The sequence below is a fragment of the Labeo rohita genome, chromosome 10 (assembly GCF_022985175.1).
Source record: "Labeo rohita strain BAU-BD-2019 chromosome 10, IGBB_LRoh.1.0, whole genome shotgun sequence".
Taxonomy (NCBI): Eukaryota; Metazoa; Chordata; class Actinopteri; order Cypriniformes; family Cyprinidae; genus Labeo; species Labeo rohita.
Genome location: NC_066878.1, coordinates 16,089,051 through 16,113,618, shown reverse-complemented (window position 1 = coordinate 16,113,618; position 24,568 = coordinate 16,089,051). Strand labels below are relative to the sequence as shown.

At 34.4% G+C, this 24,568-nt stretch overlaps 1 protein-coding gene across 1 annotated transcript; it reads right to left on the bottom strand.

The window, feature by feature from the left end:
* Positions 1-23,340, bottom strand: slc2a11l (solute carrier family 2 member 11, like). Its single transcript, XM_051121911.1, has 12 exons — positions 23,263-23,340; positions 23,093-23,191; positions 22,675-22,835; positions 18,323-18,447; positions 18,107-18,236; positions 17,833-17,981; positions 14,610-14,800; positions 11,513-11,623; positions 11,294-11,395; positions 7,900-7,975; positions 7,675-7,802; positions 1-728 (listed from the first exon to the last, which is right to left on the bottom strand). Exons 1-12 carry the CDS (start codon positions 23,284-23,286, stop codon positions 510-512), a joined length of 1,515 nt encoding a protein of 504 aa, XP_050977868.1. The 5' UTR covers positions 23,287-23,340; the 3' UTR covers positions 1-509.
* Positions 23,341-24,568: the final 1,228 nt, after the last annotated feature.

Below are 24,568 nucleotides of genomic sequence, written 5' to 3'. Positions count from 1 at the left end.
CATTTAATTAAAGAATAACACAGCCACTTGGTATAAACACTAAGGCAATTTTCTGAGGAATTTCAATGGGCCTCATAAATATGATTGATGAGAGATGCCACATTACATAATCAGAGTCCAATTGGAGGTGGAGTCCAATATTTATTTTGATAACTTTAAGGTGTGGTAAAAGGTCAACACACCTCTGAGGATTCAATAGATACTCAAGCCTTACTAATCACTCTACAGAGTCTTTTAAGGAACAGTGTCAATAAAGGCATTGCACCACAGCAGCTGTATCAGGCCAAACCTGAATTGGTGTCCCTTGGCGTGACAAAGTACAAATATATTGATTCAACATTCAGTTCGCCTCTAATTGAAATTGGATTTTGAGTTTACAAATGGGATGTGGCTTACAGTTTAACACGCCTGATGCCACCAACAGAATAGCCAAACAAACCACACAGTCATCAGCCATCAACGAACACTGGGTGTAAAATGACTTTTTATTGGTCAGCTTCTGATTTGCGCTAAAGCTTGGTAGATATGGTGGTCTGGATGTTATTTATTTGTACTGAGCTCAGTTTGGACTGTTGTGAGTGTCTGCGTTTCAGGTGCATTTTCTTAAAGGCCTCTGTGATCTCCAGAACTGTTTTATTCTTTGTCTCAGGCACGTGGAACCACACGAAAACACCAGAGAAGAAGCAGAACACAAAAAAGATGAGGAAGCAGAAATAATCCAAATGCTTCTGCAATGGAAAAATACAATAGCAAAGATTAACAATTTGATAATGCGTTCTCATTTTATGTCAGCTAATATGTATACTGACCCCTAGTGGTGTGGATGTATGCAAAAGCACAAGTTTTCAGCTACAGATTCCATTTTAATTTACATTAAAGAGAACCCCAGGTATTAAGACTTGCATAGCTTAATATAACAAATGACATCTTTTACTGAAATATGTAGTAGAAAACCCATGAAAGATTTACGTTATTTGAAAAATCCACATTGTTTTATACATATTTTTGGACTTGGTGCTACCTGTTGCTGTTTTTACCACAACACACCTTGGAAAATAAAATACTGATATGATGCCATATTGTGCGGCTTTTGGTCATAATTTTCAGTCAACAAGAGAAGTGATGTAAGTCTTCACTGCTTTTCCTAGTGATAAGAAGAAGAGAAAATAATGGGAAAATGCCTGTGGATGAATAAAACTTTCTAAAGATCCCCTTTATTCTCTCTACTTTAGCCCTGATGCCTTTGAGGCTATTAGTAGACCACAGCTACTAAAATAGCCAACAAATGGCAGAGACAAGAAACGCTAGATGCCATCCTGGCAGGATGTAAACATGTCGACGCAGCATTGTCATGACGCCGCAGCCACTGAAGAAGTTTCTCAGCATGGATTTCACTTGATATCTGGGGCGTTTAAACTCCTTGTGGGGAAAATAGATGGTACGCCATTTGCTTTAAGCCTATGCCTCTTTCAGTAGCTGTGGTCATTGTAATAGTATTTTATTGTGTATTCCAAGTTGTGTTACGGTAAAAATAGCAACAGGTAGCGCTAGTAGCTCACCGAGTGCAGCCATTTTACATTATGAAAATAATGGCACCCCCCCCATAGTATAAAATGTGTTTATTTTTTTTAAAGGGGTCATCAGATGCCCATTAATGTAAATAACACCTTTTTACCTTCCCAAAATCAGCTCTGCAAAAGTCATCCTGTTCTGGTCGAGGTTTCTTCAAATGTTAATGAGCTCTGCTCATCCCGCCCCTCTCTTCTCTTTGTGGAGTGACGAGCCTGTTTACTTTAGCCGCATTTAGCCACGTTTAGCTGCTAAACTTGCTAACTAGCATGTTATTAGGAAAGGCGATCGCAAAGATTCATAAAAAAAAAACCCCTTATACTCAATTCTGCTGTAAGTGAAGATGAATCATGAATGATTTGCGCAAACATAGACAGATATATTTAGATCGGGAGGCGCATTCCATTCACAAAGTCATCCATTGCATCTTCAGTGGCTCAGATGTCAGGAGTAAATGACAACCACTATGTTCATTATTACATCCAGCAACACAACACCTCAGTTGCTCAAAATCGGAGATATTCTTGTCTAATTTACATCCCTGCTCTGGCATCAAAACAATGGAGGTCGGACTGTTACAGCTGATCTGAGGTAAGACGCTCATGTCAATCAACTATTGTGGGAGCCACACCGACAGGCATCTGAGAATGGCTCGATTTGAAAAAGGGGATATTATTTTTACAGATTAATTAAACACCACTGCATGGATTTTTATCATTATAGGGTAGATTTGTGCATACACTGCCAACACACATTAATGTTCAAACATGTAAAAGTGAACTTTGCATCTGATGACCCCTTTAAATAATGTAGATATTTTATGGGTTTTCTACTACATGTATATATTTCAGTAAGAGACATAATTTACATTACATTAAGCCATACAAGTCTCCGGGGTTAATTTTAAACAATGATTAATTTATTAAGTGAGGTGTGCGATATTTATTGTTGTTTTAATGATAAGAAAACTGACATTATCATGTATGTCACTCACTTTGAAAAAACAAACAAAAACATGTCTTGAGAGGTCAAAAGCATTCACTTGTGTTAAGAAGCCTATCAGAATTTATTTTAAATGCCCCTATAATTCAAGTTATGAAAGCAAGAAAATATGGTGTCAGGCTTATATATATATATATATATATATATATATACAAATCCTAAGATGTCTTTTAGGTAAAAAGTAATTGCTGAATTTAAGTTTTAGAGGGGGTGTACTCATTTATGCTTTGCACTATATATGTGTATGTATTTTATTTTTATTGTTTATATATAAATCTAAGGTTTTTACCCCTGAGCTCATTAATACTATTTAAAATTCTTACATTTGATCTATAAATTCAATTACAATAATATGATTGTTCCTATCTATACATTATCAAATTAAATCATTTACACTGAAAAAATACAACTGCATTAAATAATGTTATGAGACTATTTTAAATATTTTCTGAATATATAAATTAAAAAATGATGGTGGGAAATGATACTTATAAATGAAATTAAAACGCCAGTAGGTGACAGAGCATCTAATGAGGGAGTCATTGAGTTGTTCATTCGAAAGGCTGATTCATCAGACGTTTATGCATGGGCTAATGAAACGCTGACTCAACTGATTCATTCAAAACACTGAATCATTCAACAATGAATCGTCTGGTTGCTTTAAGATGCACTGTGGTTCTGCTGTCTTTCTTTGAAATTATTTTCACTGCTGAAATACTGCGGCTAAAATATAAGTGACCTATTATTATTGTACTTGCTTATTGACCTGTTTATTGAAGTATTGAACAGTTGTGATGGTAAAAATGTTGTGTGATGTTGCCTAACTAACTGTATTTTAAACATAAAAACTTTCCATTTTTAATTTTTACCTCAGCATGCTGAGTTTCTTTGTGTTGCATGTTTTGATTTCTCCTGGAGAGGCTGTGTAAGCCTTAATCGCCTCAGCAGTGCAACCTTATACCGTCAGTTACATCATGCATTATATACAGTAGCTACTGTATATACACTATTTGCCACTTACTCTAAATGTAATAAAATCAGAATAATACTTGCGTTTTGGTGCTTGCCCAGTTATTTTTAGCTATTGATGTTTTAATCAAGTTACTTGTCTGGCATTAATGAAGCGTTAATGTTAATGCGCCAATTTAAGCCCTGGCTGCATGAGCTTTTATTTTTTATATTTATAATATATGAAATGGTTAAATAATATCATTCAAGCAAGAGTGTCGTTTTTCAAAATATTAGCGTGTAAATGTGATCATTTTATACAACAGTTTAAAATTAATATTAAGTGAGTTATATTTTAGACACAATATTGTCTGTTGTTGTTTTGGTTTTTGGGGCGTTTTTTGCCAATGGGGATAGCTCCAAACAAAGTTTTTGCAGTGCCAGCCAATTCAAATGAATCATTTGAATGAGGGATTCAATGAGTCACCCATTAAGGGACTTACCACCACTTACTGGCAATTTAAGTGTCATAGTGCACTTCCAGAATTTACTTAAAGGAGAAGTCCACTTTCCGAACAAAAATTTACAGATAATGTTCTCACCCCCTTGTCAAGATGTTCATGTCTTTCTTTCTTCAGTCATAAAGAAATTATGTTTTTTGAGGAAAACATTTCATGATTTTCTCCATATAATAGACTGATATGGTGCCCAGAGTTTGAACTTCCAAAATACAGTTTAAATGCGGCTCCAAACGATCCCTAATGTGGTTGTAAACTATCCCAGCTAAAGAGGAAGGGTGAATGCAGTTTACATGTTTCATAGAAAGAGAATGATGTGCCCCAAATGACTCGCTGTGGAAATCTAATATGTAAATGGTTGCTAACTAAATAGCTCAACACGAGAGCCAACGCAAACGCAATGACATATGAAATAAACCGTCATCATATATTAAAGAACAGTGGCTTAGGAAATAGCGGATGATGGGCACAGAATGGTAACAAAACTCAGAGACATTTACATTCACACACAGGAGTATTATGCAAACTGTACTTCATAGGGATGTTTAGATAGCTATATAAGGATTCACATGCTCACGTTTTTAAAAAATATTTAACAGATCTCAGTTTAAATTCTTCGGTTTGTTTTCAGTTCTATTCTATCAGTTAAACTGCTTCAGTTTGTCTTGATATTATATTATGTTAGGCCTATATTATTAACTTTTTTTAATGGATTCTCTTATGTTCATTAAGGCTGTGTTTATTTGATCAAAAATACAGAACAAAACAGTAATATTGTGAAATATTATTGCAATTTCCAATATTGGCTTTCTGTTTTAATATACTTAAAAATATAATTTTGTCCTGTGAAGCGAAGCAGGATTTTCAGCATCATTACTCCAGTCTTTAAGTGTCAAATGATCTCAGAAACCATTCTAATATGCGGATTTATTATTGTGTTGTGCTGCTTTTTTTTTTTGGAATCTGTGATACATTTTTCTTTGATTCTTTGAAGAATAAGTTTTTAATAATACCTTTTAATCCATTTAACACATCCTTGATGGATACAATTAATTTCTTAAAAAAAGAAAAGAAAAAAAAAATACTGATCCTAAACTTTTGAATAATAGTGTACATTATAACACAAAATTTCAATTTTGAATAAACACTTTTAACTTTTTAAAACAAATATTAAGCAGCAAAACTGTTTCCAACATTTATTAATAAATCAGAACTAGAATTAGATTTCTGAAGGATCATGTGACACAGGAATAAATTATATTTTAAAGTATATTAAAATAGAAAAAATGTTTTAAATTGCAATAATATTTCACAATATTATTTTTTGAAATAATATTAAGTATTTTTATCAAATAGATACAGCCTTGATGAGCATAAGAAACTTTTCTGATCCCAAACTTTTGAATGGCAGTGTATTATGCTGTAAAAAAAAAAATGTTTTCTCAGATAACAAAAAATGCACATCATCAAGGGTCAAATAAAAAAAAAATATATAAAAATAGTACATTAAAATTAAAAGTTACACACTTTTTGAGTGCTGTACAAGTCTGGTATAAAGAATGTTTTTGCTCAGGTTGCCGAAATAAAAATTAGAGGGAACATTGTCTGCAAGTTTCAGAACTCAAAACTTTGTCATTAGTCTAAATACAGCTTTTATTAAAGCCAATCTGCCAAAACAACAGGTTGTGGAATGTGCCACTCTATGATGTAATAGTGTTGCTAAACTCCACCTCCGCAGAAGAAGATCAACACCTGCTTCTACATCACTGCCTGTTTAGCTCCACTCACCGATGCACGCATGTAGTGTAAATAACAAGCGCCAAATGCGCGTCTATGCAGAAACCAAACAAAGTTGTGAAAAAGCAGTCTTTGCATTGCCTTCCTTCTGATCCCAACGTTAGGAAAGAGTGGATGAATTTTTATTCAAACAGAGTGTTCTGATGTGGGGGTCAAAACAGGACAGAAAATAGCCTATTACTTCTAAATTATGATGTGTTTAATGTAAACAATCTTAAACTATAAGGGGACCTCAGAGAACAGTACAAAATAATAATAAAAAAAGGCAGTCCATGACCCCTTTTAAAGCACATTTTAGTTTATATTCATGGTGCCCCAAAATAGCACATTTAAATACACTTAGACGTTCTTAAGATTATCTAGCATAACATTTAGTATATTAAATACAAATTAATGTGTGAAAATAGAGCACTTTATGTACATTATGGAAGTGCATGTTTTCACCTAGGTACTTATCCAGCAAAGGTCCCAGCTTAAAAACACACTAAGCAAAATATTGTTAACAGTTTTGTTTTTGCCCTCATTTTTCATGAGCTGAACTCAAAGATCTAAGACTTTTTCTATGTACACAAAAGGCCTATTTCTCTCAAATATTGTTCACAAATCTGTCTAAATCTGTGTTAGTGAGCACTTCTCCTTTGCCGAGATAATCCATCCACCTCACAGGTGTGGCATATCAAGATGCTGATTAGACAGCATGATTATTGCACAGGTGTGCCTTAGGCTGGCCACAATGAAAGGCGACTCTAAAATGTACAGTTTTACTGTATTGGGGGGGTCCGAAAATCAGTCAGTATCTGGTGTGACCACCATTTGCCTCATGCAGGGCAACACATCTCCTTCGCATAGAGTTGATCAGGTTGTTGATTGTGGCTGTGGAATGTAGGTCCACTCCTCTTCAATGGCTGTGTGAAGTTGCTGGATATTGGCAGGAACTGGAACACGCTGTCGTATACGCCGATCCAGAGCATCCCAAACATGCTCAATGGGTGACATGTCCGGTGAGTATGCTGGCCATGCAAGAACTGGGATGTTTTCAGCTTCCAGGAGTTGTGTACAGATCCTTGCAACATGGGGCCGTGCATTATCATGCTGCAACATGAGGTGATGGTCGTGGATGAATGCAACAACAATGGGCCTCAGGATCTCATCACAGTAACTCTGTGCATTCAAATGCCATCAATAAAATGCACCTGTGTTCATTGTCCATAACACACTCCTGCCCATACCATAACCCCACTGCCACCATGGGCCACTCGATTCACAACGTTGACATCAGCAAACCGCTCACCCACACAATGCCATACACGCTGTCTGCCATCTGCCCTCTCTTGCAACATCTGTGGCATTGTGTTGTGTGATAAAACTGCACATTTTAGAGTGGCCTTTTACTGTGGCTGTCTAATCAGCATCTTGATATGCCACACCTGTGAGGTGGATGGAACATCTCGTGCAAAGGAGAAGTGCTCACGAACACAGATTTAGACAGATTTGTGAACAATATTTGAGAGAAATAGGCCTTTTGTGTACATAGAAAAAGTCTTAGATGTTTGAGTTCATCTCCTGAAAAATGGGGGCAAAAACAAAAGTGTTGCGTTTATAAATTTGGTCAGTGTATATATATATATATATATATTTTATATATATTGCACACCCCTAGCTCCATGTAAAATACAGTGGTATTTATTATGTTACTAATATGAACTAGAACTTAATCTCGTGTGTGTATATCTTTTAAACATTTTTCAAACATACTGTTTCTCTATGTGTAAAATGTTTCTGTACCTTTCATTTTTCAGCAAAGAAACGGGTCATAAGTCATTAAATTATAAAGGCTCACCACTATGAGAGGAAACAACATGCCCACAAGGAAGAGTCCTGTCCAATTGAGGATGCAGGCTACCATGAACGCCGGTGGTTTATAGGACTGTGTGAAAATCTCACCAGGAAGTGGTGCTGTCACTCCGGCTGTGGAAGAGAGAATTCACAAGAGTACTGTTAAGATAATAAGGCCACAAAAAAGCATCTGAATGTCTTACTGCAGGAGTAAAATGTGTGGATGTACCTGGCCCGCTAGAAAAGAAGATGATGTAGGTGAAAATAAGGACCATGCTGCAATATGGCATCCAGGATACAAAGTTCTACAACAGCCAGACAAATGAAATCTCAGGAATAGTTTATGTAGTTATAAACAGTGGCTTGTTAGTCACAAAAATAATATCAGTTAGTCTTTAATCAGTTTAATTTCTTACAATGTTGTTTAAAACTCTTATGACATTTTTTGTGGAAACATGCAGAAATATGCAGAAGTGTGAATGAGATTTGAAATCGGTGGCAAAGGTTTTCTATGAATAACGTATTATATTTTCATCTGTTTCTCACACATTACTATCATATAAGTCACAGATGCAAATTAAAGCACACGATTCATATAAACTAATTTTACAAAGTTTTTTTCTGTATTTTTTAAGCTTATTAGCTCCAGTCCCCATTTACTTTTATTATATAAAAAGAGCTGCAGTGAATAATGGCTTAAAATTTAGCCTGTTTCTCACACAAAGATATTATATGACTGCAGAGGACATAGAATAAAGCACTTGATTCATATAAACTAGTTTTCTCTACTACTATGATGCATTTTTGTCATTTCTGAAGCCCAACATCTCCAGTCCCCATTCACTTCCATTATATAACAAGCGCATGAGATTTTTTGCAAATAATTACTTAAATATCAGTGTGTTTCTCACCAAAAACTATCATATGACTGCAAAAGGTGTGGAATAAAGCATGTGATTCATATAAACTACTTTTACTACACTTTTATGATGTTTTTGTATTTTTGAAGCTTGACAGCTCCAGTCCCCATTCACTTTCATTCAAAAAAAAAAAAAAAAGAGCTACAGTGGACGTCCTGTCAATAATGACTTAAATTTGGTCTGTTTCTCACACAAAACTATCATATGACTGCAGAGGACATGGAATAGAGAACAGGATTCATATAAACTAGTTTTAATCTACTACTACAATGAATTTTTGTAATTTCTGACGCTCAACATCCCCAGTCCCCATTCACTTTCATTATATAATTTCATTATATATCTAAATATCAGTCTGTTTTTCATACAAAACTATCATATGATCACAGAAGATGTGAAATAAAGCATGTGCTTCATATAAACTACTTTTACTACACTTGTATGATGTTTTTGTATTTTTGAAACTTGTTATCTCCAGTCCACATTCACTTTCATTATTATAAAAAGAGCTGCAATGAACACGCAGTGAATAATGACTTAAATTTTGTCTGTTTCTCACACTAAACAATCATATGACTGCACAGAACATTTAATAAAAGCACAAGATTCATATAAACTAGTTTTACTCTACTACGACGCACTTTTGTCATTTCTGAAGCTCAACATCTCCAGTCCCCATTCAGTTTCATTATTAAAAAAGAGCTACGGTGAACTTCCTGTCAATAATGACTTAAATTTAGTCTGTTTCTCACACAAAACTATAACATCAGAGGACATGGAATAAAACACATGATTCATATAAACTAGTTTTACTCTACTACTATGATCCATTTTTGTCATTTCTGAAGCTCAACATCTCCAGTCTCCATTCACTTTCATTATATAATCAGCACATGAGTCTTCAAAGCCGTTGTGAAGATTTTCTGCGAATAATGAAGTAAATATCAGTCTGTTTCTCACACAAAACTATCATATGAACACAGATATGGAAAAATGCATGTGATCGATACAAAATACTTCTACTGTACTTTTATGTTGCATTTTGTCATTTTTGAAGCTTGACAGGTCCAGTCCCCATTCACTTTAATTAAAAAAAAAAGAGCTACAGTGGACGTCCTGTCAGTAATGACTTAAATTTGGTCTGTTTCTCACACAAAACTATCATATGACTGCAGAGGACATGGAATAGAGCACATGATTCATATAAACTAGTTTTACTCTACTACTATGATGCATTTTTTGGTTGTTTCTGAAGCTCAACATCTCCACTCCCCATTCACTTTCATTATATAATAAGTGCATGAGACTTCAAAGCTGTGGAAAAGATTTTCTGCAAATAATGACTTACATATCAGTGTGTTTCTCACAAAAAACTATCATATGACCACAGAAGATGTGAAAAAAAGCACATGCTTCATATATACTACTTTTGCTACACTTTTATGATGTTTTCTTTTTGTATTTTTGAAACTTGATAGCTCCAGTCCACATTCATTTTCATTATTATAAAAAGATATCAGTGTTTTTCACACAAAACTATCATATGACTGCAAAAGATGTGGAATAAAGCATCATATAAACTACTATTACTGTACTTTTATGATGCATTTTGTAATTTTTGAAGCTTGACAGCCCCAGTCCCCATTCACTTTCATTTTCAAAAAAGAGCAGTGGACGTCCTGTCAGTAATGACTTAAATTTGGTCTGTTTCTCACACAAAATTATCATATGACTGCAGAGGACATGGAATAAAGCACGGGATTCATATAAACTAGTTTTACTCTACTACTATGATGCATTTTTTTTTGGTCATATCTGCTCAACATCTCCAGTCCCCATTCACTTTTATTAATAAACAAAAAAAATATCAGTGTCTTTCTCACACAAAACTATTGTACGGCTGCAAAAGATGTGGAATAAAGCATGTGATTCATATAAATTCCTTTTACTATACTTTTATGATGTTTTCTTTGTATTTTTGAAACTTGATAGCTTCAGTCCCCATTTGCTTTCAATATATAAAAAAAGAGTTGCAGTAAACTTGCAGTAAATAATGACTTAAATTTTGTCTGTTTCTCACACTATCATATGATTGCAATGAACATGTAATAAAGCATTTATATGACGTAGTTTTAATCTACTACTACAATGAATTTTGTTGTTTCTGATGCTCAACATCTCCAGTCTCCATTCACTTTCATTATATAACTTAATTATATACCTAAATATCAGTCTGTTTCTCACACAAAACTATCACATGACTACAGAAGATGTGGAATAAAGCATGTGATTCATATAAATTACTTTTACTGTACTTTTATGACACATTTTGTCATTTTTGAAGCTTGACAGCTCCAGTCCCTATTCACTTTCATTATATAAAAAGATCTGCAGTAAACATTCAGTGAATAATGACTTAATTTTTGTCTGTTTTTCACACAAAACTATCATATGACTACATAATCTCTGAAATTATATGAAAACAGCACTTATATAATATTCTGCAAAAAAGTGTGTTGATAGATCATATGGGTTTGGAATAAGATTAGGTAAATGCTGACTAAATGTAATTTTTTGAATTATCCTGCACCTGCAATTTAAATCAAGTCACAATCAGCACTTCTTGTTAATAACTAAATTTTTAGCCACATACACCAATATGACGTAATTAAACAATGAAACTTTAATAAAAAATAAGCAGACCTGAAGGTAAAGTGTAAGTGTGAGCAGGGCCAGCGAGGCGGCCATACACAGGTAACCCCTAAGGAGAAGCACTCTCTTCCCTGTGCTCTCAATGATCAGCACCTGGATAAAAATAACACAGTAAACAACCACACAAACACAGACAGAAGGTTCTTTTAAACCAGGTCACATCATGTTTTGAGCTTAGATGAAAAATTTGGGTGGTAAAGAGCGGCTCACACAGCCAATGGAGGTGGAGACTTCACACAGACCCGTCCCCAGGGCGGCATAGCGCAGGTTCTCCTTGGCAATACCGGCAGCTTGAAACACATCAAACGAATAGAGATAGACCTGCCAAGACATCATTCACAGGCCATATGAACAATAATGATTGGACTTACGGCTTTCATAAAAAGAAAGATTAAAAATATAGATAAAAATTCCATGGACTTACATTGACAGAATTTTCAAATTAGTTAAAACTATTCAAACTGTCAAAATTTAAATTCAAATTAAAATATTTAAAATTCTAAGCCATTTAAATGCATTTAATCTTCCATTCTACTTAAAGTTTCTATCTATCTACCTATCTATCTATGCTACAACATGCTAGCAATGGGTTAAATCATGCTACAACATGCTAATAACATGATAAAACATACTAATACTGTGTTAAATCACGTTACCAATGTGTTAAATCACATTGCAATATGCTAGCAATGTGTTAAATCAATAAACAATTCAACCAAGATTCTTTCTATATAATGTTTATAATAATTTAACATGATAGCAATATGTTAAATCATGTTAACGAAATGCTAACAACATGCTAGCAACAAGCCTATTTATTTATTTATGATTTAACGCCATGTCAGCAACAATGGCGATATTCATGGCAATAACAATTCAATTGTATCATTCACACAATATCCTTTCAATATAATGTTTACAATAATTGAACTATTTAACAATACATTCTAACGACATGCTAGCATAATGCTAGCAACATGCTGCTAATGTTAAAAACATTCTAAATGAAGTGCTACATGCTTATCATGTTAACTTCATGCTAGCAATACATTTATCATGTTAGCAACATGATAGCGATATGCTAATCATGTTAAAACATTCTAACAACATGCTAATCATGCTTACATGTTAACAACATAGTAAAACATGCTAGTAATGTGCTAAAACATGCTAGCAACATGCTAATTATGCTAACAACATGTTAAACCATTACCATCAAAACATTTTATATAACCAGTCATGTTAGAAACACTCTAACGTCATGCAACGTTAACATCAGGTTAGCAACACATTTATCATGCTAGCAACATGTTAACAAGATGTTAATCACGTTAAAAACATTCTACTGCTAATCATGTTAAAAGCATTACAGCAACATGCTAATCATGATAACAACATGCTAATCATGCTAAATATATATTACAACATGATAGCAATGTGTTAAATCATGCTAACGACATGCTAATTTAGCTAACAACATGCTAGCAACAAGCTTATTTATTTATGTATTTAGTTTCAACGCCGTGTCAGCAGCAATGGCTATATTAATGGCAATAACAATTCAATTGTATCATTCAAACAATTTAATCAATATTTTTTCAATATAATGTTTACAATAATTGAACTATTTAACAATATACTAATTACATTCTAACGACATGCTAGCACAATGCTAGCAACATGCTGCTCAAGTTAAAAACATTCTAAATGAAGTGCTACATGCTTATCATGTTCACATCATGCTAGCAACATGATAGCGATATGCTAATCATGTTAAAACATTCTAACAACATGCTAATCAGAGGTCGACCAATATTGGAATTCACTGATACCGATTACTTGGTTGGACTACACTGGCCGTTGCCGATTAATCAACCGATATTTTTTAAAATGGATACTGAACGGAAAATAAATAGTGCTCTACTATTAAAAAAAAAAAAGTAGCCTACTGAACCATACTTTATATAATTAATATTAATATTTTTATTCATTTACAATAATCATTACAGTTAGTTTATTGTTCATTAATGTTAACAAAAGCAACTAAATTTTTAAAATATATCAGTAAACGCTGAAATTAACACTCTTAATGTTACAAATGGATTCATATTGTAAAGTGCTACCATTACATCAACAATCAAGCTAAAGATGGCCATCTTTAAATATCTAAAAGGCCACAGTATTGAAATTGCATACATATGGATATTGTGTACTTTCACAATTTAACTGCTTCTGTTCTAGAGCATTTGTGGTTATCTAATCAAAATATAAAAATATGTTAGTCACCCAACGGGCAAAAGTGCAGCGCCGCGTCTAGAAGAACTCGCAGCTATCCGGTATCACACACACTGGATGCGTCGGTCTACAAGGCTTCTGGACCCAACCCGGAAAAAACTATCGGCATGAATTTTTGCCGATAACAGATAGTTCCACCAATCAACTATCGGTGCCGATTAAACGGCAAAACCGATACATCGGTCGACCTCTAATGCTAATCATGCTTACATGTTAACAACATGTTAATAATGTGCTAAAATATGCTAGCAATAGTGTTGGGTGATATGCTCAATTTTCATACCGTCCTATCGTCAGCCTGTGAGATCACCGATAAACAAAATATTATCGTGCCAATTTATTTAATTATCTATTTCGCTTCATTAACGAAAAGTGAAGCAACACCAGCCTAATGTTTTCAATATGACTTAATTTATGTTTAACATGATAACAATTTAATAGAAACAAGTTACTAATGCTTACATTTCCTTAGTTATTCAAAAAAAAAATTACAAAAAAGCAGCTAGAGAAAAAAAATATCTCTGACTATCGTTGATACACGATACTATCGTCTATCGGCACAACCCTAGCTAGCAATGTGTTAAATCATGCCACAACATGCTAGCAACAGGCTAATTATGCTAACAACATGTTAAACACATTACCATCATGACAATTGTCAATTAATCATGTTAGAAGCACATTTATCATGCTGGTAACATGACATTTATCATGCTAGCATTAATCAAGCAAGCAACATGCTAATCATGTTAAAAACATCTATCTATCTATCTATCTTTTCAAACTTTACAACTGTTTCAAACTTCAGGCTTTTACATCTATGTCAAACTTTCAGGCTCGGCTTTCATCAAAAAAAAAAAACGGAGGGGGAAGCAAATTAACTTGAAATGTGAAGTCATCAAGCCCATTTCCTAAACAGACCGTGGCATATGGTTGTGTGTTTTGACAAAGTAATCATTCTCGGTTCAGGGATTTTCAGGTGCAGACAGCGCTGCGACTTTTTGTGACTCACAGCGTTGATGCCGCAGAGCTGCAGTGTGACGAAAGTGACGAGGACGGTGAGGAGCTGCCAACGGACATTGTGGTCGCGGAAAAGGTCCATGAGCCTGTGGATCTTCACGCCCTTTAGGGAGGCATGTTCAGCCAACATCTCCTCCATCTCTGGTCCTGGGTCCTTTTTAGCTCCCCACAACCTGCGCAGAGCTGAGATACAGTGAACATCATCAAATAACTCACCAGAATCCATATTTAAAATTTTAGCCAATGGCAAGAATGTTGCACAAATTACCATTTACCAAGTTTTTTTTTTTTTTACTTTAGTAGCTAGAACCATTTGCATTCATGTACACTACCATTCAAATGTCTGAAGTTGGTAGGAGTTTTTAAAACACGTCTCTTATGCTCACAAAGGATTATTTACAGATCAAATACAGTAAAAACATTATTACAGTTTAAAATAGCTCTATTTTTATAAGTGCTGGCAAACGATTAATCGCAATTAATCACATGCAAATTTTTTTTCCTAATATATGTGTGTAATATATATATATATATATACACACAAATTGATGTATATATTTAGGAGATATATGTTATTTATGTACAAAACATTTTTATTTAGATATAATATAAATTCTATAAAAATGATAAATACATGTACTTGTAAATATTTTTTAAATATATACATGTGCTTGTATTTATATATGCATAATAATTACACACAGTACACATACATATATTAGGCAAACTCAAACTTTTATTTTGTATGTGATTAATCACAATTAATCGTTTAACCAGCCCCAATTTTTATGTATTTTATATAATTTATTTCCGTGATCAAAGCTGAATTTTCGGTATCATTACTCCAGTCTTCAATGTCACATGATCCTTCAGAAATCATTCTAATATTCTGATTTGCTGTTCAAGAAACATTTCTTGTTATCATCAATGTTGAAAACAGCTGTGCTGCTTTATATTTTTGCGGAAACTGTGATGCATAAATGTCAGAATTATTTGATGAATAGAAAATGCAAAACAACATTCTTGGGGTAAAAAAAATGTTAATTTCTTTAAGAATTTTCATATATATCATGCTATCATGATTAGCATCTTGCTAGCATGTTTTAACGCATTGTTATCATTATTAGCATGACATTATCATGTTGTTGACATGATTAGCATAGCTTGTTTTAACATGCTGCTAAAATGTTTTAAAATGTTATCATCTTTTAGTAGCATGTTGCTATCATTATTAGCATGTTGTTCTGATGTCTTAACACATTGTTAGCTTAATTAGCATGTTGTTAACATGATTAACATGTCACTATCATGATGCTAACATAATTAATGTGTCCTAGCATGTCATTAGAATGTTTTTAATGTGATTAGCATGTTGCTAGCATGTTGTTAACATTGGTTAGCACAGCTTGTTCTAACATGTTGTAAGATAATTTACCATGCTGCTAGCATGTTTTACCATGTTACTATCATGTTGTAATATGATTTAACACATGGCTAACATGTGGTAACATTTATAGCATAATTAACATTACTATCATGATTTAACACATTGCTAGCATGTTGTAACACACTGTTAGTATGTTTTACCACATTGTTAACGTTTTACCATGTTACTAACATGTTGTAACATGATTTAACACATTGCTAACATGTAGTAACATTTATAGCATGATTAATATGTTTCTAGCATTATTTAACACCTTACAATCATGATTTAACACATTGCTAGCATGTTTTACCATGTTATTAACATGTTGTAAGATGATTTAACACATTGTTAGCATCTTTTACCACATTGTTAGTATGTTTTATCATGTTACTAACATGTTGTAACATGATTTAACACATTGCTAACATGTAGTAACATTTATAGCATGATTAATATGTTTCTAGCATTATTTAACACCTTACAATCGTGATTTAACACATTGCTAGCATGTTTTACCATGTTATTAACATGTTGTAAGATGATTTAACACATTGTTAGCATCTTTTACCACATTGTTAGTATGTTTTATCATGTTACTAACATGTTGTAACATGATTTAACACATTGCTAACATGTAGTAACATTTATAGCATGATTAATATGTTTCTAGCATTATTTAACACCTTACAATCATGATTTAACACATTGCTAGCATGTTTTACCATGTTACTAACATGTTGTAAGATGATTTAACACATTGTTAGCATCTTTTACCACATTGTTAGTATGTTTTATCATGGTACTAACATGTTGTAAGATGATTTAACACATGGCTAACATGTGGTAACATTTATAGCATGATTTAACATTACTATCATGATTTAACACATTGCTAGCATGTTCTAACACACTGTTAGCATGTTTTACCATGTTACTAACATGTTGTAACATTTGGTAACATTTATAACATGATTAACATGTTTCAAGCATGATTTACCACACTGCTAGCATGTTTAAGCACATTGCTAGCATGTTTTACCATGTTACTAACATGTAAGATGATTTAACACATGGCTAACATGTGGTAACATTTATAGCATGATTTAACATTACTATCATGATTTAACACATTGCTAGCATGTTCTAACACGCTGTTAGCATGTTTTACCATGTTACTAACATGTTGCAAGATGATTTAACACTGCTAGCATGTTTTACCATGTTACTAACATGTTTTACCATGTTACTAACATGTTGTAACATTTGGTAACATTTATAACATGATTAACATGTTTCAAGCATGATTTACCACACTGCTAGCATGTTTAAGCACATTGCTAGCATGTTTTACCATGTTACTAACATGTAAGATGATTTAACACATCGCTAACATGTGATAACATTTATAGCATGATTAGCATGTTTTAACACATTGTTAGCATTATTTAACACACATTGTGCATCTCAATCAGCTTCCTTGTTCAAAAGTCAAGGCACTGATCGGGGAGTATGACATTTTAATGGCTGTCACAATTGCGAAATCCTTCCAGTGCTACATTGCTAGCAGGTTTTAACATTGATAATGTTATTTTGATAACATGCATGTAACAATCTTCAACAGAAATGTTCTTACAAAAAAATCTGTTTCAGTATTATATTTCAAAAGAGCATTAAGAATCCTATTCCCATGACGCGGCCCCACAATTTGAACAAATGATTTCAGATGAATTTTGCAAGAAATATCAATGTATGTGTAAATGTCAAAGCGAGTGTCTGTGGTTCTGACCCGTCTCACAGCCGTGTTTGTCTGCCTTCTCCAGCAGGAGGTACCTCGGGGACTCAGGGAGAAAGGGCAGCGTTAGTAGCTGCAGGAGACCAGTTACCCCGCTGAAGGCCAGCAGCCAGATCCAGTGCTCCTCAGTGCCTAAAACCTCACTGACACACAAATCACACTCAGAACCCAAGCTATAAAGTTTAAAACTTCAAAAAGTTTGGTTAACACATGGACAGCAAATGGAACAAAATGTTACAGAAAGATGAATCCGCTGTTAATGACACACCTGATCCCAAGCAGCTGCCCAAAAAACTTCCCCATTGAGACAAAAGAGGCCACGGACACACCAACCATCCCACGCAGCCTCTTGGGGGCGCACTCCAATATATACATGGTATGCACAGTCAAACTCACACCTGCACAGACAGCACTTAAGTAGTTAGAAAAACAACAGCACAGAATTAAAAACAAAAAACATTCATTTACAGATATTCCAACACACCAGCGTTGATGCCATATAGCACACGTGCCACCATGATCATCTCAAACGAGAGGGCGGTTTTACTTAACAACATCAGGACAGCTCCACAGATTGCCACCACATTGTTTAAAAGCAGAGTTGTCTTCCTATGGAGAGTTAAAAACACACACTGTATAAACTAGGGATGGACTTTAAATTGTTGCAACGTGAATCGAGAAATGATTCAGCAACGATTCTGAGATTTTCCAAACACATCATGATTCTTAATCAGATCGATTCTGAGCTTAGTTTTGAACAGCAGACGGCACTGCTTGGTTTAGTAACAGCCGTGCTCTGCTTGTTTCCTTACACGCACTTGAACCTAAAATAATTATTCATACCATTCGAAAAGGTTGAAGCGAATTACAAGGGTGTTCACAGTGGGCTGTTTACTTTAAAGGAGAAGTTTCTCCATATAATGGACTGCTATGGTGCCCCAATTTTGAACTTCCAAAATGTAGTTTGAATGCGGCTTCAAACAATCCCAAATGCGGTTATAAACGATTCCAGCCGAGAAAGAAGGTCTAGAAAAACGATCGGTTATTTCCATAAAAATAATAACAATTTATATACTTTTTAATGTCAAATGCTCGTCTTGTCTTACACTGTAAAAAACAATTTGTTGAGTCAACTGAAAATAATTTGTAACCTGGCTGCCTTAAAATTTTAAGTTCAGTCAACTCAAAAAAAAGTTTATTCAAATTGAAATGTTAAATTATACTAAGTGACAACTTAGATATTTGAGTTGAATCAGCTTAAAATTTTAAGGTGGCTGGGTTACTTACCCATCTGTTAAGTTTAGCAAACACAAATATCTAAGTTGTTACTTAGTACAACTTAACATTTCAAGTTGAATAAACTTATTTGAGTTGACTGAACTTAAAATTTTAAGGCAGCAGTGTAACAAATTATTTTAAGCTCAACAAATTGTGTTTTTTATTTTTTTACAGTGTACTCTGCCTGGACTATTTTTTTCAGGTTCATGACAGTTAGGGTATGTTGAAAAATTCCCATCTCATGTTCTCCCTCAACTTCAAAATCGTCCTATTTCACTGTTTTACCTTTTTTGTTTGAGGCAGTTTGATCTTCTTTGCATGTTCATGTTGCAAAGACTGGGTCAGAACTTCTGCAGCGATGTAGGATGATTTTGAAATGATTTTTGAAGTTGAGGGAGAAAATACGACCGGAGTTTCGACCCTAACTGTCTTGAGCCAGAATACACAGAGTTCAACTAGAGCAAGGCAAGACGAGCATTTAAGAATAAAAAATGAAAATAACCGATCATTTTGCTAGATAAGACCCTTCCTTCTCAGTTGGGATCGTTTAAAACCGCATTTGGGATCGTTTGAAGCCGCATTTAAACTGCATTTTGGAAGTTCAAAATCGGGGCACCATATCAGTCCATTATATGCAGAAAAATGCTGAAATGTTTTCAGTCGTAAAGAAATTGTGTTTTTTGAGGAAAACTTTTCAGGATTTTTTTCCATATAATGGATTAATATGATGCCCCGAGTTTGAACTTCCAAAATGCACTTTAAATGCAATTTTAAACTATCCCAGCTGAAGAAGAAGGGTCTTATCTAGCGATACGATCGGTACTGTTCATTAAAAAATACAATTTAAATATTTTTTTATCTCATTTCTTTCATTGCTTGGAAAACAACAGCAACATTCTGCTAAACATCTTTTTGTTTTTTAAATGAAGAAAAATACACAGAATTACAGATCATGTACTCACTGGTCATCCAAGATGTTCATGTCTTTTTTTCTTCAGTCATAAATAAATTATATTTTTTGAGGAAAACATTTCAGGATTTTTCTCCATATAATGGACTGATATGGTGCCCACAATTTTGAACGTCTAATGCAGTTTAAATGCAGCTTCAAAGGGCTCTAAACAATCCTAGCCGAGGAAAAAGGGTCTTATCTAGCGAAATGATCGGTTATTTTCTAAAAAGAAATGACAATTTATATACTTAACCTTAAACGCTTGTCTTGTCTCGTCTGCCTGAACTCTGTTTTTTCCGGTTCATGACAGTTAGGGTATGTCGAAAAACTCCCATCTTGTGGTCCCACATTGCTGTTTTACCTTTTTTTTTTTTTTTGTAAAGGGTGTTTGATCTTTTTTTGCATTTTCACTTTGTAAACACTCAGTCGGTACTTCTGCAGCGATGTAGGATGATTTTACAGTTGGAGGAGTTAGCGCAGACCTAGACAAGATGAGTGTTTGAGATTAAAAAGTACAGAAACTGTCATTTTGTTTACAAAATAACTGATCGTTTCACTAGATAAGACCCTTCTTCCTCAGCTGGGATCATTTAGAGCTTTTTGAAGCTGCATTTAAACTACATTTTGGAAGTTCAAACTCACAGGCACAATAGAAGTCCACTATATGGAGAGGAATCCTGAAATGTTTTCCTCAAAAAACGATTTCTTTACAACTGAAGAAAGAAAGACATGGGGGTGAGTACATTATCTGTAAATTTTTGTTCTAGATGTGAACTTCTCCTTTAATACAGGTTTGTGACAAGAGGAGGGTAAGATAGTGATGACATAATTAGCATTTGTTGGTGAACTATCCCTTTAAGAATTATTACACAAAGCCAGAACATTCAGATTTTTCATATTTTTGCTGTGCCAGATGGGTTACAGGAAAAGAACAGAGCATAACCTGGAGAGGATTAATGTAGGTTAGACTGGTTTGAAAAAATATCATTGCTGTTTGTTGCCCCTAGCAACATTTCAAGTCTATTCCTAATTAAAAGCCCATTCTGCTCATTGAATTACTGGCATTTGGTTATTAATTCACACTATAAAATTGTGCAATATCACAAATGGTTCTGAAAATGCAGAAATGTGCACAGTCCGTTTGCATAAAAGATTTAGACTAGTCTTAAAAGTTAGTCATCTAATTTTTTTCTTTAAGACTGGTAATAATTTCTTAAATTTAGTTACATAAAAACGTAGATTAGTCTAAGTTGAAGTCAGAGAATAAGACTGATTAACCCTTTGCTAACTGCTAGTTGGTCAGACTAGTTCTTAAAGGAGAAGTCCACTTCCAAAACAAAGATTTAAATATAATGTACTCACCCCCTTGTCATCCAAGATGTTCATGTCTTTCTTTCTTCAGTCGTAAAGAAATTATGTTTTTTGAGGAAAACATTTCTGCATTTTTCTCCATATAATGGACTGGTATGGTGCCCTGATTTTAAACTTCCAAAATGCAGTTTAAATGCGGCTTCAAACAATCCCAAATGCGGCTGTAAACGACCCCAGCCGAGAAAGAAGGGTCTTATCTAGCGAAATGATTAGTTCGTATAAAATAATACAATTTCTATACTTTTTAATGCCGAACGCTCGTCTAGCCTTACTCTGCCTGGGCTGTTTTTTTTCTGGTTCATGACAGTTAGTGTATGTCGAAAAACTCCCATCTCATGTTCTCCCTCAACTTCAAAATCGTCCTATATCGCTGTTTTACCTTTTTTGTTGAGGGTGTTTGATCTTCTTTGCATGTTCGCTTTGACTGGGTCATTACTTCTGCAGCGATGTAGGATGATTTTGAAAAGATTGTCTTGAGCCAGAATACACAGAGTTTAGGAAGAGCAAGGCAAGACGAGCGTTTGAAATTAAAGTAAGTATTTAAATTGTATTTTTTTTAAATGAAAATAACTAATCGTTTCGCTAGATAAGACCGTTCTTTCTTGGCTGAGATCGGATACAACCGCATTTGGGATCGTTTAAAGCCGCATTTAAACTGCATTTTGGAAGTTCAAACTCGGGGCACCATATCAGTCCATTATATGGAGAAAAATGCTGAAATGTTTTCCTCAAAAAACATAATTTCTTTACGTTTGAAGAAAGAAAGACATGAACATCTTGGATGACAAGGGGGTGAGTACATTATATGTGAATATTTGTTTTGGAAGTGGGCTTGTCCTTTAACACCCTGTCTTAATATAGAGGCTAAGTTTATGCAACTGGAATGTTTATGTATGTTAACATCTGAAAATCAACCCAGTTGCACTACTGTTCAAACGTCTGGTGTCAATAATTTTAAGAAATGAATACAAAAATTTGATAATATTTGATCAAAATGATCATAGTTTCCACAAAAATATAAAGTACTGATTTCAACACTGATTATAATAAATGTTTCTTGAGCAGCAAATCAGAGTAATGAGGCTGAAACTTCAACGTTGCATCACAGGAATAAATTGTTTTACAATATATTCAAACAGAAAAAAATATTTTGGGGTGAACTCTCCCTGTAACACTCTTCAGCATCACCCAATGACCTGATTAGGTTGTCTGCTATATGAATGCATTTCCAGTACCTTCCATACATGCCTGCCAGACGCCCAGCATACAGGGTTCCAGCCAGTCCTCCTACGCAATATATGGACACAATGAAGGACCAGATGAGGGACAGCTCCCAAGGCTCCAGAGAGTGTCCATAACGCTGCTGGCAGGTGCTGTTCACCAGCTCTTTAATAAACTTGCAATGTAAGCACAAGTCTCAGTTGATTATGTCATTCATTTCATTTTATCGAACCACAGCAGTTCACAGGTTAGCACCAACTCATAAGCTCTGATATGTATTGATTGTTTGATCCTTTGGGGATGTCTCATCTTAAGACAGTGGCAGGAATGCATTTGATTAATACTGATTACCTCCAGCCCCCCTGTTTGCAGCTTAAAAGAAACAGTAAATCAGCTTAAGACACTTTATAACCAAACACCGCAGGTACTTACAAGTGATGGCGAGTTAAGGACAGAGATATTGAAGCCGTATTGAAAGGTCCCTCCGATTCCTGATATAAAAATAGCTGCAACAAGCACAGGGCTTCTCGCCTGCAAAAAAAGGTAATGATTTTTGTAAAAACTGGATGATGTACAATGTTTGAATGTAACAGCTGACCTACCAGTTCTCTTAAAGCCCCCTTCATTGCATGTGCAAATGCAGAGTCTCCTACATGGAGTCTTTATGTCTTTCAAACAAGATGACAAAGCAAGAACACAAATGTATAACTTATTGTTAATGTGTAACTCTTAATGCTTGGTTGAGTTTTGGGTGACAAATCAAGGTTGACGAGTCGGATCTTCACACGTCTCTCGGGTACTCCAGCTGTGTCTTGTCTCAAAAATTAATCAAACTTAAACGTCAATATAGCAATCTCGCCAACTTTTGAAATGACACTGACATTTGAGATGAGGTTACAAACTGCAATTTTATTTAAGCTCCAATATTTTCCATATTTCACCAATATAAATAACACAGCAATCAGTTTATAATTTTATTATCACAGATAAAATGACCCAACTGTTAATTCACGACGTCAATTTGTAGGCCGACCCAGAATGCTAATTCACCACGGAGCGCCCGTGGGAATTTCTAATGGGTTTTTAGAACAACGCTTCTGGATTTATGAGTAAATTAAGTCTGTTGTTGAGATTAATTGAAGAGACGTTGTTCAGCAAAATAATGAGTTTTTGTTCTAAACACATAGAGTACACAAAGTTATACCTCAAATGTCAATTCAAAAAATCATATCATTTATTAGCAACATATTTCAGCACACAAAGGTTTCAACATTTGACTGTGTACTTTGTTTACTCATAAATTCAGTTCTCACCACGTTTCAGGCCTCAAACTGAGTAGATTATTTCTATTTTTAATTAAAAGGACATGGAAGTTACTTCCATAACAAATGTAACTTTTAGTGCACAGTGCCTTTTAAAGGGATACTTCACTCAAAAATTAAAAGTCTGTCATGAAGTACTCACCCTCATGTCTTTCTAAACCCCTAAGATCTTAGTTCATCTTCAGAACACAAATTAAGATATTTTTGATGAAATCTAAGGGCTTTCTGACTCTGCATAGGCCGCGAAAGGTAGTAAAGACATTGATAAAATCGTCCATGTGACATCAATGGTTCAATCAAAATGTAATGAAGCTACCAGAAGACTTCTTGTGCGCAAAGAAAACAAAAATAAAGACTTTATTTAGCCATTTTTTTCTCTCTTTGCATGCGTTGTGAATCTGTTGTGACTATGCGTCAAAGACTGACAAGGAAGAGAAGAAACTGTTGAATAGAGTCATTTTTTTTCTTTGCGCACAAAAAGCATTCTCGCAGCTTTATAAAATTAAAGGAGAAGTTCACTTCCAGAACAAAAATTCACAGATAATTTACTCATCCCCAGTGAGTCGATAAGAAATTATGTTTCTTG

Coding starts and splice junctions, on each gene's coding strand:
- slc2a11l (XM_051121911.1), bottom strand. CDS start 23,286: ATGAAGGGGGCTTTAAGAGAACTG. Junction 23,192..23,262: donor AGGGGGCTTTAAGAGAACTG/GTAGGTCAGCTG, acceptor CTTTTTTTGCAG/GCGAGAAGCCCTGTGCTTGT. Junction 11,396..11,512: donor TCTCCACCTCCATTGGCTGT/GTGAGCCGCTCT, acceptor ATTTTTATCCAG/GTGCTGATCATTGAGAGCAC.